The 17,946-nt window shown below is 37.9% G+C and overlaps 1 protein-coding gene across 1 annotated transcript in view; it reads left to right on the top strand.

The window, feature by feature from the left end:
- Positions 1-17,946, top strand: part of DTHD1 (death domain containing 1) — a 68,333-nt gene that overhangs the window by 9,565 nt on the left and 40,822 nt on the right. The window contains 1 exon segment of the mRNA XM_078148237.1: positions 10,395-10,459. Coding sequence (XP_078004363.1) covers positions 10,395-10,459 — 65 coding nt within the window.

Raw genomic sequence — 17,946 nt, 5'->3', positions numbered from 1 at the left:
TTTTAGAGCATTTACTCTGCTAGTCCTCTTTCAGATCTAAATCTATCATTTTATTCAACCCAATTCTCTGATATATGGGCTAGAGTACGAACTGCCATAAGCCCTTATAGAGAAGGGACTGGATTTTTTTAAAAGTATGTACAATAACACATGCCTTAGTGATATTCCTAATTGAAGTAATAGCTCCTCTTAAAATTTCCAGGTATGTACCTGAGCATATTCCATTGAACATGTGTTGCAAGAAACATAAAGGCCTGATGTAAGGAGAAATGAAGGTTTGGCTTGTTATCCCCACTCTCATCCCTGCAACCAAGTAAAGGTCACTTAAAACAGGAAAACCCAGTACAGTTGTTTAAAATCACACCAGCAGTGTGATAAAAGGCTTGTAAAGGAACTAGACAAATTGTCAAAGTCTTCATGAGGTCCCATGGTCAGTTAAGGACAAAGCAGAGGCTCACAAAATACCTCCTCCTTGTTTTGGTTTCACCTCTCCTCTCCTCTGTAAGTAGGTAGCTCTACTGATTTTCTTTAGCCAACCTGACCAGTAAATATTTTCATCCTCACAGAGGAAAGATCAGGCAGCAAGCTCTTAGATGGCAGTTGGGAAAAGGAAGATGTGGGGGATGAGATGTAGGGTTTAAGACACGTTCTCAAGAAGCACAGTGCCCCGCTACCTTCTAACAATCTTAAAGGCAGGACTATCGGGAGGCAAAAGGATGATTGAGAGGAACTTTTAAGAGCCTTCTCCATTTGAAGAGCAATCTGTGGTCCTATAGTCTACATAGAGAGCTAGCATGATGGCCTTCCTAAATGGAACTTAACATTCCCTCTAATGATCTTAGACGTCATCCTGTCTGGACAGACCAAATAGCCTCTAAAGGTCCCTATAATGGGAGGAATTTGACTAACTTTAGGTGCACACCTTAGCCTTTAACTGCGTGGCCTCAGATAATGAGCTTCTCTCACCCATTATCTTTGTACATATTAACCTCCCAATGGATGATCTGGAGGGAAGAGGAAAGGAAAGGTCAATTTCCAGTTTGCCAATTGTCCCATTATGTCATCTCATAGTGCAGTTGTGGTCCAGCCTCTTCCATGATGTGGAATGGGCTACATAATCTCTTGCTGTTCCTTACTCAACTCTATACCAAGCAGCTCATCCAAATGACACATCGCTTGGAAGGCTTTTAGGGGATGCTGCAAATAAATGAATAGACCAGGAATCCTACAAGACTTTACATGTCCTGAGATATGAAGCCTGGCTGTGTGATTAGCAGAAACCTTGGGAGATGAGGACCTTGCATAATGCAAAATGCCCTTTTATTCTTGCCAGCACTTTCACACTCTTGCATTATCAACGCCTGATGCCAGAGATGGAGAGATAGAAAAAACAAGGGAAATGATAGGTAATGCTGCTTGAAGTACCATTTCTTCAGATTCTAACTCAGATAATTAGCTCTTGGTATTCTGGCTATGAGGGCTTCTCTCTTATCTGTCTGGGGCCTTTGGAAAAGAGGTTAAAATTAACCTTTCATTCCAACATTTGAACTGAAGTGCAAGTAACAGGAAGATAGATTAGGAAGATGGATTAGATGAACCCTAAAGTCCCTTATTCAGTTAACAGGCATTTATTAAGCACCTACTATATACAAGGCACTGATTATTTGTTATGAACACTTCAACAATGAAGATTGCGGCCAAATGAAATCTGAGGGACATTTAGGGGATCCACAGGTATAATTCAAATGTACAACTTTCAATTCACAATGGTGAAGATTGATGAACTTACAAGAAGCTTTTGGATATGAGGCAGTCAAACACAAAGCTCTATCCTCTGTTGCTCTATTTAAAGCACAGGTTCTTAATGTGGGGTCTATGGAACCCCAAAGGGGTCTGTAGGTAGATTTCAGGTGGGTCCATGAACTTGGATGGGAAAAAATGAACTCATTGTTTCCATTGACCTCTAACTGAAATTTACCTTTTCCTACTATTGTTTTAAAACATCATCCTAAGAAGAGGTTCACAGGCTTCATCAGACTCCTAAAGGGTCCATCGTACCAGGAATAATTTTGAAGAATTCCTGGTTTAAGTTGGCCTGGATCCTGTCTTAGGAGCCTGTAGATGACAGAAAGGAGTTGCTGCAACTCTAAGGATATACAAATCAAGGGGACCATAAGCTTTGCCTTAAACAATCCCGCTCTAAATATGTTGGCCACAAAGACTTTCGCTGAGATGACCCCCTGTAAAGTTGTAGAAATGGGGTAACAGAGGTTGGGGAGGGTTTAGGGGGCATTAGCACAAAAAGAAGGTTAGCTGCAAGCCAAGGAAAAAGTGAAAATTCAGTTAAGATTGATTTACTCCTTATACAAAGTAGCAGATGGGGGTAGGGTAGTGAAAGCAGTGGAGTTTTCTGAAGTGACTGGGTAAGGAGGAATGAAACCTTAATATCCTGGATTCATTCTCTTAAAGGTGCTCTTCTTCCTCTTTCCAGACATACATACTTGGGCTGAGATGTGATTGAGAGAAAGGTATTTAGGAGGTTACCACCTGTTCTCTGTCCAGTCAGCCACTATCATGTAAAATAGAGGCATGAGGAAAGGCTGATAAAGTCATCCAGATTAACTGTATTTGGGTGGGTGACAGAGGAAAGTTTAGAGTTTAAAACTAAAGAGGTAGGGTGTAGAAGGAAAGTAAAAAAGGCTTTTATTCAGGTGAAAGGGAAACTTAAAATGATTTCATAAAGATAAATTGCTCTGCCAGAGCATACCAGGAAACCACCAAGCCCAACTTAGCAGAAAAAACAATCACTTCATCTCCCATAGCTCCAAATTTTGTTACATGTGACCTCAAAATTGTATGCAGCCTTCTACTTAATCTAGAACCCAATAGGAACACAATTCAGGTTCTAGTCTCCTTTTCTCAGTAACATCTAGAATTGGGCGTTATACAATTCTTCAAATAGAGCAAATCTTTATATTGTCTCTTGTAGATAGGTAAATAAATTGATGACAGGCTAGTTCCTTTAATTCATTACTCTGGACCAGCCCTTGGCACCCAATCATTAATATATCTGTCTGCATTTTACTGATTCTTCCAGGGATCAGAACAAATTTTGTTCCTGCAATCATCCATCTATTTTCAGGAAAAATCAAGAAATTCATACCAGGGATTCTGGAATTAAAACTAAGAAGGAAAAAATAAAACAACTCTTATTGAGATATATAGCAGCTCATACAACTCAACTCACATGAAGAAATCTTTTCACATCAGGCCAGAAACCTGATCCATTTTGGTCTAGTTCTGCTAGTGTCCAAATTATATATTTGGGTCATGAGATTAAAAAAAAAAGAGTAGGGAAATGGAAAAAGAAGCAGTTTAATTAGGCCTAGATTTGGGAACTTTGACTTTTATCCTCATTTTCAAATTATCATTGGAAAGATTTCTTTCAAAGAGAAAGGGGATCATTTTAAATATCTTAAGTGGAACAATAAATATCAACATTTTAAGCTTGAGTTCCTCTAAGATTTAAAAAATGTTATTTATAATTAATTTTGTTTTATCATTACTTTATATGCAGCATATTTATTTTAATCAGCCCAACTCAGAATCACAGAATTTGAGAGCTGGAAGGGATCTCAGTAATCATCTAATCCTAAGGACTACAGTCCAAGAGCCAAAACCACATTGCTGCCTGTTTTTAGATACGCGAATGAGTTAAGAATGGTCTGTACATTTTTTGTGTATGTGTTTTTTTGGGGTTTTCTTTGGCTTGGCAATTGGGATTAAGTGACTTGCCCAGGGTCATATAGCTAGTAAGTATCAAATGTCTGAGGCTGGATTTGAACTCAGATCCTCCCGACTCCATGGCCTATGCTTTATTCACTGTGCCACCTACCTGCCTCTGGTCTTTACATTTTAAAAATACAATAAGAACTTATTTATTTATTTATTTATTTGTGAGGCGATTGGGGTTAAGTGACTTGCCCAGGGTTACACAGCTAGTGTCAAGTGTCTGAGGTCATATTTGAACTCAGGTCCTTCTGACACCAAGGCCAGCGCTCTATCCACTGTGCCACTTAGCTGCCCCAAAAACTTATTTAAAAATATGAAAAATATTCTTAGCTCTGGGCTATACAGAAACAGGTAGCTGGCCAAATCTGGCCCTCTGCCATAGTTTGCTGACCCCTGATTTAGTCTGTTAAATCTTTTTGTATCCCATTATCTACTACTGGTAGCCAGTAGCTATCCTGCCCCACTTTTTGGTCAACTGTAAATCTGATGAACATGTTAACTGTCTTTATCTAAGTCACTGATAAAAATGTTAAACAATACTGAGCCAAGCACAAATATCTGGGGCTCTCCATTGGTGATCACCTGCCACATTGACATTGATCATTAACAACTACTCTTTGAATTTACCCATCCAATCAGTTCTAAACCCATCTGACTATATATTCATCTAATACCTACCTTTTCATCTTCTCCATAAGAATAGTATGATATGCTTTATCAAAAGATCTGCTAAAATCTAGGTAAACTATCTTCCCAACATTCCCATCCTCTGCTAGTTTAGTAATCCCATCAGAAATTGGAATGAGCTTAATCTGGCATGACCTATTCTTGATGAAGTCCTTCTGATGATTTCTAATCACTGCCCCATCACTTTGAGTGTTCGAGGAGGACTAGCACCTCTGGTATAAGGGCTTGCTGAGCCCTTTTCAGGGCTGCTCATCCACCTTTGATATCCACCTGGCACTCTACTCTCACCTGTGGCTGCAAGAAGCTGTAGTGGTCATGCCCCAGTAAAACTGTCTTGGCAGAGGGACTAAACCAGGTTAACGGTAATGCTCAAACCAGTCAGTGAGTTGGAGGGTGGTGACTATCCCAAGCATATGAAAAATTTCCCAGGCAGAATGGGTGGATGGCCATTTTTCCAATGACCATGAAAGTGTGTTGTAGAGCGCTTAGAGCTTGGTCAGACATCAAAGATGCCAAAGCCATTCTCTGCATCATGGGACATTGACAGTCATCTTGACTTTTTTCTTGGACTTTGATGAATTTAGAAGACAGTGAGGCTGACAACTTTGTGCAACTCGGCCTCACTTAAATCCAATTTACACTCAAGTCAAGACATCTCACTGATTCCTTCGAAAATGAAGGACCAACAACATTTGGGAACCTTCTCTCCAATTATTTTTTCTTGAAGTTTCCCAGAAGTTAAAGTTAAGCTCACTGGCTTATACTTTGCAGATTCTATTCTCTTCTCTCTTTTTGAAGATTGGAAAGTTTGTCCTTTAGTCTTGTGGTACCTTTTTTGCTTTTCATGATCTTTCAGATATCATGGACAATGGCTCAGGAATCATGTCTGCATGGTTACTTAGGACCCACCCCAGTAGTTCATCTGTGCCAGGCAACTTAAATTCATTGAGGGCAGCTAGTTATTCTCTTTAATGATCCTGGGCATAAACTCACGATTAGCCATTTTTCTTTTGTCATTTCAAGTGTAAAGTTCATCCTACCTCCTCTATGTTGTTAGCTATCCTGGTAGCAAGTAAAGGTCCTATCTCTTTGATTTTCCATTTTTCTCTCAATAAAGCTAAAAAGAAAAAGACAAAAACCCAAACCATGCCATTTTGGTGGTCTTTAGCTTCCCTTGCCAGTCTCACTTAATTTTGAACTTTACTTTGGATATTTTTACAGTATTGTGAGATATATATAATCTTATGTTGCTTGGACTTTCTTCCATGTTCTATACATTTCTTTTTAAAATATGCTTGTAAGTGAGTTTCCCATGTATCCACATCAGTCTCTTCAGATAAATCCCACTGTTCCTCCTCAATGGAACTTTTTTCCCTTTGCATCTTCAGAATTTCATTTGAGTATCTTCCACCCCTCCTGGGCTGATGTCCTGTGAAGCATTTTGTCGTCCATGGAATCCTATCTTCTCTCTGATCCCTTGTAAGTCATCTTTCCTAAAATGCATGATAGATTCTGACCATAATTCTTTTCCTCGATAACACCCTCTAAGATGGCATAGTGACTTCCCTCCAAGGTTCCCATCATTTCTTCCCCAGCAATTACTTCCTCCCTGTTAGTGGATAGCATTCTATCCTTTGTCTTGTAGGTCATGAATAAAGCAGGACTAACTCCATGGAATGAAATATTCCTTGAATTTATTGTGCAGTAGAAACCCTGTCTTATCCTACTGGAGTTTAGTGAAGGGAGGGTTTCTCTCCTCCTAGTCTGTGAAAGAAACTAAGGTGGATTTGTATTGATTACCTGCTGGAATGAAAGAGACTTGATTGTAAAATAGTTAAAATGCATAATTTTCTCCACAGATGATCACATCTTCTCCACTGAGTCAAATACCTTTATTGTCTTTGCATATGACTGGAATACACATTAGAATCCTTGGCTTTTTTTCAGGGCTCAACTCAAGCATCCCCAGGGCAATATTTTTTTCTAGAACCTCCAATTGTTTGTGTTCTCTTCTTAAATTACCTTGTAATTTACATGTGTAGAGTCTTAATGCAGGCAATCAGATCCCTTTGATGAAGTTATGTGGAGATTATTTAGGACTTTTAGGATTATTGTTTAGGACTTGGATTACATAGAAGTTATATCACTCATTTATACTTAAAAAAAGCAAACTAAAAAACATGGTTATGAAAGGGTTCTTTTTAGCATGGTAAAGTGTGTGTATCTAATACCAAATGTAAATATTATCTACAATGGACAAATACTAGAACCTTTTCTAATAAATACAGGGGTAAAGGAAAGATGCCTTTTCTCCCTACTATTATTTGAAAGTAGTTCTGGAAATGTTAGTGATGGCAATTAGAGAAGGCTAAAAAAATTAAAGGCACAAAATAGACAAAAAGATGAAAAAATATCCCTATTGGCTGATGATATTGTGGCTCACTTAAATAACTTTAGAGAATTGGCAACGATGATTAATAGCTTTAGGAAAGTAGCCCGAAAGAACATAAATTTCCATAATCATCAGCATCTGCATACATTGCAATAGACACACACAAAGAAGGAAATGGAGATTTATCAGTAGAAAGAAAAATCCCATTCAAAGTAACTACAAAGTGCAGAAATCATTTAGAAGTTGATTTACCAAGGCACACTCAAGACTTAGGCTTATTTTTATGGGGCAAATTTATAAAATATGGCCTGTGTTCATAACTTTTCTGCCCTTGGAAATAGTTATGAAATGGCTCATGCTTATGCCCCCACTTAAAGAGTGATATTATTAAACTTTTGTAGTAATAAAATCAATGCAGCTAGGACGAGATGTGAAATTATTAACTAGAAACAATCTTTGCATAAAATATCAGTGAAGTATGATATTAAAATATATAGAGAATTAATATGACTATATACAGCCATACCTAGAGCCATTCCCCAACATATAAATGACCAAAGACTATGAACAAACATTTCAAAAAGAAAAATAGTGAACTAGCACAATTAAATGGAAAATTGCTGCAAATCACTAATAATAAGAAAAATGTTAATTAAAAATAACTCAAAGGTTTCACAAAATGTCAAATCATCTAAGATGAAGAAAGATACTCATAATTAATGTTGGAGAATTTATGGGAAGATGGAGCATTAATATATATTGTTACAGCTGGGAACTGGTCAATTTGGAATTGGACAACAATTTAGAATTATGTTAGAAAAAGCAGCAAGTCAGAAAAATCAGCAAACTATTTAAAGTCTTTCATCTCACTTCTGGTTATATACCTTAAGTAAATAAAAAACAAACAAATAAACAGAAAAAAGGCTCTACATATGCTAAAATATTCACAGCCGGGATTTTGGGGGTAGCAAAAACCAAACAATTGGAGACAAAGTGGGTATTCATCACTTGAGGAATAGCTTAACAAGTTGTGCTATATGAATGCAATGAGATATTCTGCAGCAAAAAACAATTATGAATATGATGAATTCAGAGAAAGATATGTGTGCTTGTATGAGCAGATAAAATAAACTCAAACAATACTGTGTATGAAAAGAATTCTGAAGTGAATCTCAATTCTATCTAACTATAATGACCTTGGAAATCTTTGGGGAGTGGGGTTCAGGGGAAAAGGAGGGAAGGGTTTAGAATGCTGAAGATGCTGACTGATACAATTACCATGCGAACAAATGGGTTTGGCTTAATTCTTTTTTGTTGTTGTTATATGCTTGCTGAGTGGTGGTTTTGAGGTCAGATATGTCAGGAAATTACGATATAATGTCATGTCTAGGCTATCCTCCAACTCACATTCATATGTGGGTGCCCAGGTAGACAACTACTTGAGATTCAAGGTTTCCAGTGTATGTGAATGCTTAAAACTGTAGCAGCTACAGTGTAGCCTGTGAGCCCCTATCAGTGGGTTTACCTTAATGAATTCAAAGGTATTTCCTGTAACTGATAGCAAGAGCTATAGTAACAAAGCATTCCTTACATAAATCTGGATACATTCTCCCATTAACACACACACTATCAGTAAGAAAAATGGGCATACAAATAATTCATTAATAGAAAAATACACATACAGGTTCTTACATAACCTAGTCAACTTACACCTCCAGCACTGAAGAACTCGCGTTCTTTCTCCTTTCCTGGTATCTCAGTGGTGGAACTCTGGGAGCAGCAGCTTGTTAAGCAGGTCAGCCACCACCAAGACTCAGTGGGTCTGTTCCTCTCTGAAGCTTAACTCCCAATCAGGGCTAACTGTCTCTCTGTACTTAGAAAGCTCTCACTGTCTCATGACTGTTCTAACTCCTTAAATAGTGAGTACTGTTTTCTGAAGGCCACTAAGATACAGATGATCTTTTATCCATCCACTGCATAGATGTCATATAATTCCATCAAATTTGATAGAATTTTTCTTCATATTTCCTAAAGGACAAAAGAAGTGCATATGTTTGTTTATACTTTATATAAGTGTTGTCTTTATTATGTGGCTTTTATATCCTGTAATTTCATCAAATGGTCTGGAGGTAGTTCAAGTGATCAGGTGCTATCTGATCAACTTTACCTCCTAGTTTTTACAAAAACAAAAGATATCAATAAACTTTATTTTATATATGTAGATAGATAGATATAGATATACACACATATATGAATGGCATGTGAAAGTTAAGAAAAAGGACTAGAAATAAGTGACACTTAGAATTAAAACACAGCCACACCTATGTCACTGTCATTTATTTTTGTGACACAAGTCCAATACAATTTAAACAAGTTATAATGTTTTGTGACACAAATTCAATACAATTTATACAATTTATAAATTGTATTGGATTTGTGTCATGGTAGTGGTAGCCCATGAATATTTGAGCAATGCCTCTTTTCAGAACTGGGGGTTACAAGGACAAATGGCTCCACAAATCACATGAACATGTCACAATAGGGCCACAGAATTGGGGATCTTTTGGGTGCACTCACGTAGCTGCCGTCAAGAGAATCACCAGTAGCTTCTTCTGCACTTCCAAATGTGTATGTGGAAATCTGTTGAGCATTTACTGCTCATACTTCACTGGGATATGTGAAATTTATTAGAAGACACTGAACTTCTGAATTATCTCTCTTAAATCTAATAAGATTTAAGAAAGTGAAAAATGCTTCCAATCTGAAAGGAGGGCTCTAGCTGAGCAGTGATTAGGATGTTGTATCCTATTATATGTGCATTTAATACTTTTTGATTTTTGCCACGCTTTTATTAATCCAAGTGTCTGAGTAGACTCAAAGCTTTGGGGATTTGTGAACATGTAGGATTTATAAAGAAATGTATTTTTTAAATGAAATTAGGGCATATAAGAAAATGAAAGGGCTTGCAAAAGACCCTGCATTTGTGGGCAAATTCCCTGTATGATGGATTATTTTGTTTTTGTTTTGTTTTGTTTTGTTTTGTTTTGGAATACTGAAAAAAAATGAGTCAGACCTGGGTTTTTTGCTTTTTAATGCTAAGGTTTGTTTAAGGAAGGATAAAATTAAAGCAAGGATATTTGTGGTATGGAGAAGTTCATGGCCTCAGTGGCTGGCTAATATGTAACTTCCCATGTGTTTCAGTTCTGCAGAGATGCAATGCAACTTTGACTCCAAAAAGTTGTTTGCGTGAGGTAGGATCTTGTCAACTCAAGTCAACCAATCAACAAGCATTTATTAAGTTTTGCTTATGACGCCGTCCCTGTGGTTAGTCCAGGGGAACCAGTGAAGAACACTGGGAGTCCTTGTTCTTACGGTGCTTATACTCTAGGCTGGAGATAATATTTATTTGTACATATAGGTAAACATTACATGGAGGAGAAGCATTTGTGGCTAGAAGGTTCAGAAAAGTCTTCAAGTGGAAGAACATGAGCTGATCCTTGAAGGAAACTAAGGATTCTAAGAGATGGACAGGAGGGAGTGCATTCCAGGCGTGTGGGACAGAGATGGACATCGGAGATGGAATGTAATGTATGAAGAGAAATAAGACAGTGTGGCTAGACACTAGCATGTGTGAAAAGAAATCATGTGAAATAAACTGAGAAAATTAGTTGGGACCAGATTGTGACAAGCTTTAAACAATTTAGCCAGAAGAATTTGTATTTAATTCCAGAGGCCATAGGGTACCACTGGAGTTTTCTGAATAGAGCAGTGACACATTCAGAATGGTAATATAGGATAGTCACTTTTTAGCATCCAAATGAAGTTTATACTGTATTGGTGAGACCAGCTCTGAGGCTGTCCAGGAGACAGATGATGAGTACAGATGCCTGTACAAGGGTGGTAGCTGTGTGTATGGAGAGATGGGGACAGATAGAACAGATATTGTGGAGAGGAAGGAAGACATGGAGGGGATTGCTGCAGAAGGCTTTTATAGGTTTATGGTATGTATTTCTGAGACAAGACCCAACTGACTAGATGCAGCTGTTGTGGTTATTATAAGGTCAGCTACATATTTTGTGGTTTGGGGTGTTCTGGCAAGCTTCCTGGAGTACATATTCAATCAACCATAATAACAAAAGCAGGAGGTTATGTAATGGGGTTAGCCAGTGGACATCTAGAATAATCTCATATTTATTTCCTTCACTCATAGTTTATTTGTATCACTTCCCTCACTATAGGTATGTTCTGCATTGAACAGATGTCAGTTTCAAGGCAAAGAGAGAATTCGACCAATGGACCTTAGCTAGTAGATTTAAGGATTCTGGTTCTGTTCAGTTCAGAGCTTTGGAATCTAGGATGATCTCAGAGTGTATCACTCACATAAATAAACATGCATAAGGTACAGCTTCAGGAGAAGTTGTGCCAGGATTTTATGGGTAATCAGAATGGAGAGATGATTTGTTGGTAATTTTTATTTTTGGTTTTAGTTTTGTTTTCTGAGAGGAAATGTGAACTGAAGAGGCTTTGATAATTTTAAGAGAAGAAGGCATTACTGTTTTTGAGCTGGAAAAGATTTTAATCCCTGGTAGGGAGAAATTTGAGTATTATGAGTTAAGATAAGAGTCTGTAGTTTTGGGAGGTGAAGGAAATTTGAAGTTTATGTGAAAGGAAGAAGTTTGAGATCTGTGCAATGGAAGAGGATATAGGAGTTTGGGAGGTGAGGGAGAAGAATTTAAAGTCGAGATAGGAAAGGAGTCTGGAGGTCTTTGCATAGAGATATTGGGAAAGGCTGACGAATTAATAACAACCCCTCCTTTCTCAATTTAGGCAAATAACAAACTTTTACTATATTAGTAGGTTGTTGTTAATTTGTCTCCAATTTGTTGGTTAGATCCTTCAAGAAGGATCTGTGGTAGAATGTGGGCAAAAATCACATAGAATAAGACATAGTTGGCCAGTGATTGGCACTGAAGGCCAGAATATAAACTTACTGTAATACAGAAATAATATCAAAACATCAATATTATGATATGAAAAGGTATCTATTAATTGCTTGCTATGTGCCAAGCACTGTGCTAAATGCTTTGGATGGAATAGGACTGAGCTATAAATTCCAGTGAAGTAACTATCTCAACCAATGTTCATGAGCACCTTTTCTCCTTCCGGTCTTAGATATTTCCTTTGAGAGCACTGAGGTTAAGTGACTAGCTGTGTCAGAGACAGGACTTCCTGTCTCTAAGACAGGCTCTCCATCTATTAAATGACATTTCCTCTAAGAACTAGGGATACAAATACGAAAGGGAAACAGTCTCTGACCTCAAGGAACTTACATTCTAATAATTTGCATTCAACACAATACAGAGGAGTTAGTGTTGGCAGGGAGGTTTTGAAATACTCTGGAAAGTGGCCTGGTGGCCTGGTTGTAGGCTCCTCTTTTGGCTAAAATATAGTGGCACCTTACACTTCACATAAACTCCTTCAATTTCAAAGAAAATACTAAAAGTTGCTATATTTAGAATGGAGAAAGGGATGGGGGGATTAGGTAACACCACAAAGGGGAGAAGAGAAATCACATTCCTCGGGGGCCAAAAATTGAGGATTCAAAGGTAGTCCAGTCTCAGAAGTCAATCAGTAAATAACAGGACATATTTTGGATCCATTTGCCTTGCATATGTATTACCCAATGACTGAACTCAGACTGATGAGGGTTAACAAGCATTTGTCAATCAAATCAATAAGCATTTGTTAATTACTTACTGTGTGCAAAGAACTGTGCTAGGCACTGGGGATAAAACAAAAAGGCAAAAAGTCCTAAATGAGCTCTTAATCTAATAGGGGAGACAAACATGAAAGCATTCATGTACAAGATACATAAACTATAAACTGAACATAATTTTAGACAGAAAACATTAGTATTAAGGGTTAGGGTAGTTTATTAAATGTGAAAGAAAACAGAATCACTATGATAAAATTGAAATTTGGATATGTATTCCAGATCAATAACTCTCTTATTATGAAAAATATTTTAAGATATCATGAGAAGCATCATAGCAGGCAATCCATCCTAGCTGAGAGAGGCACAGGGGCCAGCATGTAACAGGCAAGTCAGATCCCTACCTCTACCAATGTGACCACCAGCTTCCCTCAGACCCTGATGGTGACAGTCCAATACTCTGAACCCAAGAGCCTTGCAATAGCAGTGTTCCCTAGTCCATTGGACCTGCTTGTGGCATACCCCAAAGCCATCAGTGAGAGGCCAAATCATTTTAGAGAAGGGGCCTTTCTTCTTTACCACCTGAAGCAACAACTGCTGACCAATAATATACAAGCATAGGAGTCCTGAGAATGGCAGCGTTCTCAAGACTACAATCTCTGCTTTTTTTTTTTAACCATCTCTGCTTTCAACCCAGCCCTCAGAGCCCTAGTCTACAGCAAGGGTGGGCAACATATGGCCTTCAGGTCACATGTGGCCTTCTAGGTCCTTCAGTGTGGCCTTATGACTGAGTCCAAGTTTTACAGAACAAATCCTTCTATGAAGGGGCTTTGTTCTGTGAAGTTTGGATTCAATCAAAGGGCCATGCTTGAGGACCTAGAGGACCACATGTGGCCTTGAGGTTACAGGATCTCCACCCATGGTCTAGAGAATCAACTCCTGCAGAGAAGGGGCCATCCATCCATAGAAAATGTCAGCCAACTGTCACCTGTAAGGCGGCCAATAAGGCAGCCTGTGGGAGAGACAGGAGCAGCATGTGCCAGGCAAGTCAACTATGACCAGTATCTTGGCCACCATCTTCTTTCAGACCCCGAAGAAGACAGCCCAGGACGTTGAACCCCAAAGCCCTGGAATAGTGATATTAAGTAATGGCATTAAAGAAAAGGCAATACATTTGCTTTGCTTCTACACCCTAAGAACCATGGGATTTTTCCATCTGACTTACAGCTGAAATAGATAGCTATGTTGTCTCCTCCATCAGAATGTGACTCTGAGAGCAGGGACTGTCTTTTCTGTTCAGTAAAGGGATTTGCACATAGTAAGCACTTATGTGATGCTTTATTCATTCATGGTGTAGTGGATATAAGGATGTTCTTGGAGTCAGGATGATCTGAGAGTTCAAGTTCCCCCTTTGACATGTGAATGTGGTGGATAACAGACTTAGCCACTCAGTTCTCTAAAATCATAAACTGAAAAACAGTTGTCACATTGGTTGATAGAGTTTTCTCATTGAATATCTCCCTTGCACCAATGATAACAAAGACCTGAATACCAAACAAACATGTTGAAGGAACTTGATGTATTCAGTACCAAATTGGTATTTTTGAGCTAATCACAGTGCTTCAGTATCTCTGTCTGTTCAAGGTGGCTAGTAATCTTTTATAAGACTAAATAAAATCACTACAAACCAGATTAAATCAGGTGAATAAACAATGTTTTCTCTTGGCATTTTAGGTACCTGTAGGGGGTATAGTAATTTTCCCCCAGAAAAATATACATTTAAGATATTCTTTAACATTAAATGATACCTTAGTGGTTTGAAACTCACCACATACCCCAATTAGCTTTAATACACTGAGTATTTTTTAAAATAATTCTGTTTGGTTTTCTGAATTTGACACCAACAAATATGAACATTTCCATAGAGAAAAAACCCAGAAAATTGCAAATGAAACCATGAATTTCTATTATGTACAGCTTATTTTTTCAAAGCAAATAAATCCAACATATTAGTTTTAAATTGTCCTGCTTATTTGTATCTCCTTTAGAACTTTTTTTCTGTTTTCTTTTATGCCTTAAAAAATGTATCGAGTACCTGAGTTCAAATCCAGCCTCAGGCATTTAACATTTACTAGCTGTGTGACCCTGGGCAAGTCACTTAACCTTGATCGCCTCACCAAAAAGCAAAATAAAATAAAATAAAATAAAAAAATAAAACCAATGCGTCAATGGCCTTTATGCTTTCCTCTCTCCCTCTCTTCCTTCCTTCCTCCCTCCCTCCCTCCCTTCCTTCCTTCCTGCTTTTCTTTTTCTTTCTTTCTTTCTTTCTTTCTTTCTTTCTTTCTTTCTTTCTTTCTTTCTTTCTTTCTCTCTTTCTCTGTTTCTTTCTTTGTTTCTTTGTTTCTTTGTTTGTTTGTTTCTTCCTTTCTTTCTTTCTTTCTTTCTTTCTCTCTTTCTCTGTTTCTTTCTTTGTTTCTTTGTTTCTTTCTTTGTTTGTTCCTTTCCTTCTTTCTTTCTTTCTTTCTTTCTTTCTTTCTTTCTTTCTTTCTTTCTTTCTTTCTTTCTTTCTTTCTTTCTTTCTTTCTTTCTTTCATTGCTCTTATTATCTCCCCTTTCCTTCCCAATCCTTGCACTTAGCAATTATAAACAAAAACAAAATCAAAACTTCTCTTGTAAATAGAGTCAAGCAATCAAATCCACACATGGCCATATCTAACAAGATATACCTCATCCAGCACTTCAAGTCTATCACCTCTTTGTCAGAATACTGTGCTATTACAGGATAATAGATTGTGAAGTACAGGGGACCTTATTGGCCATTTAATCCAACTCTTATTTAACAGATGAGGAAACTGAGAGCCTTGGAGATAAAGTGAATTGCCCATGGTCACAAAGGTAGAAAGTGTCACAGGTGGAATTTGAAGCCAGGAGCATTTTTTTTAAAAAAAAATCATATTATTGTTTTATTTCACCTGAAACAAAGCACTGCATATAGTAACACAGCTCAAAATAACTCAAAGAGAGGCCTAAGCAGCCAAAGGCAACACCACACTCTATAACACCCACTTTAGGTGTTCCCCATTTAGTGGTTCCCTAGTCACATAGTTATCCAGGATAACCCATTCAGGTTTGTAAATTTAGATCATGACTCATCATGCTACCTCAGGCTAAGAAGCCATCACCCTTCATAATCAAAAATGTTTAGCAAACAAAAAATCTTCAGGTTGCCTCCATGGATATCCAACTTTAAAGAACCTATTCTCTTCCATAGCTCCTAGGTAATGCCCATGCCCAAAGGTGAGAAGGCCTGCTACAGACCAGTTCAGTTACTTGGAACAATATTTTGTAGAGTGGAGTTGGGGCTATTGGGTTTTATGCCATGATGAACTCTTCCCTTTTCTGCTTAATTTGTCACCCTTGGAAGAAATTAACCTTGATAAGGCTTCCCAGAGCACTTTGCAAATATGAGAAAGAATCATTCCTAAACTAATACAAGGCTGGCTCATGATAGACTTTCGATTTAAACTGTTTTCCAGTCTTGTGGAATGCCATCAATACGATCAGTATCAGAAAGCATGGAAATTCAGCAACTGTGATTGGGATCCACACATTCTCATTCTGAGCTATTCTTGTGCGTGGACACCCATAAATACTCCACAAAAGATCTCCTCAATGTTTTGGTGACATTCTGTGGGCACCACTACAGTACTTGGGCCATCCATCCACTTTCCATTGCTCTCGCTATGAAGCCATGTTCTTTTCTGATAATACATTTCCTGAAGGTGGAATAGTATAGCTTAAAAAGTAGTTGACCTGAGTTTGAATTCCAGCTCTGCTACTTATTGTGTAACCTTGGACAAGTCACTGAACTCTCTGGGTACCAGTTTCCTCATCATGAAAATAAGAAAATTGAACTAGATGACCTTTAATGTTCTTTTCAATTCTAAAACTGAACTGCTACACTTTATGTTGATGATGGGACTCAAAAGTTATGATTAGTTGAAGGAACTGGTGATATTTACCTTCAGGAAGAAAAGAATTGGAGAAGAAATGGTAGCTATCTTCAAATATTTAAAGAATACAATTCAGCAGATATTGAGTAACTACTGTTTCAAACTATCCTCTGGGTATTAGAGATAAAAAATGGAATGAGATTTAGAGATGCAGCATGACACAGATGCTAAACTTGGAGATTGAAAGACCTGGGTACTTATCCTGTCTCACTTTCCTGATCTGTAAGATGAGGGGGTTAGATTAGGTGGTGTCTATAATTCATTTCAGCTCTAATTCAATGATCCTGTCCCCAAGTACCTTGCAGCCTAATAGAGGGAGAGGAATAAGAAAAAATATAAGTAAATATATTACAAATTATGAGATAAGACGTTTATAGGAGAGATCCAAAGAGTGGTATGAGAGATTTGGAAAATGGGGGGGGGGCCAAGGAGAATTATTTATGGTTAGAGAATGAAGAAGACTTCATGGAAAAGGTAGGCCTCAAATGAAAAGAAAGACTCTAAGGTAGTGATAAAGGTAGAGACCGTTCCAGGAATTTGGACCCTTCTTTAAAATGGAGCAATGGTGGAAATGAACAAAAGTCGGTGCAATAATCCAGTTTGACTGGAATGTAAATTACAGGAAGGTGTATGATGACTGAGCCATATTTTAGAGGGCCTTGAATGCCAGTCTAAGGAATTTGTGTCTTATTCAGTAAGCAATAGAGATCCAATGAAAGTTTTGAGTGGAAGGCTTACACCATCAGACCCACTTTGGAATGATTACTTGGATTTGGAAAGCTGCATTGGAAAGGAGGAGGGACTAGAGGTGTGGAGACTAGATAAAAGCCTATTATGGTTAGTCTGAGCAAGAAGTGAGGTGGAGATAGGCTCTCTAGGACTTGATAGTTGATTGGATATGGGGAGTTGAGGATGAAGTCCAAGATGTCCTTAAGGTGTCAAGCTTATAGGGCAAGAACCATGGTGGTGTCATCCACAGAACTAGGAGTGAGGGGCAAGTTTGGTGGAGGTGTCATCTGGAATTGGGACTAACTTTCTGCTCGGGCAAAGGGAAGAAGATAGAAGATTAGACTTTTTCAAAGAATTGGAGCTTTCCAAAACCAGAACAGGCCCCATGAGTCAGTGAGTTCTTCATTGTTGGAAATAAATAAATAAATGAATAACCAAGAATATTGTGCGAGGGATTCATGCTATAAGTAGGCGTCGGACTGGATGATCTCTAGGCTTTTCTAACTCTGAGATTCTATAGCAGTCTTCAAATTTAAATTGTAACATGATAAAAAAAATTGTATAATCATTTATCAAATCGAATATATAAGTAAACATATATAAATTAAATTATGCAAAGG

This window comes from Phascolarctos cinereus, unplaced genomic scaffold (assembly GCF_003287225.1).
Source record: "Phascolarctos cinereus isolate Bilbo 61053 unplaced genomic scaffold, phaCin_HiC Scaffold_9;HRSCAF=440, whole genome shotgun sequence".
NCBI lineage: Eukaryota > Metazoa > Chordata > Mammalia > Diprotodontia > Phascolarctidae > Phascolarctos > Phascolarctos cinereus.
The sequence above is the reverse complement of the archived record's forward strand: the minus strand, read 5'-3'. Positions and strand labels throughout refer to the sequence as shown.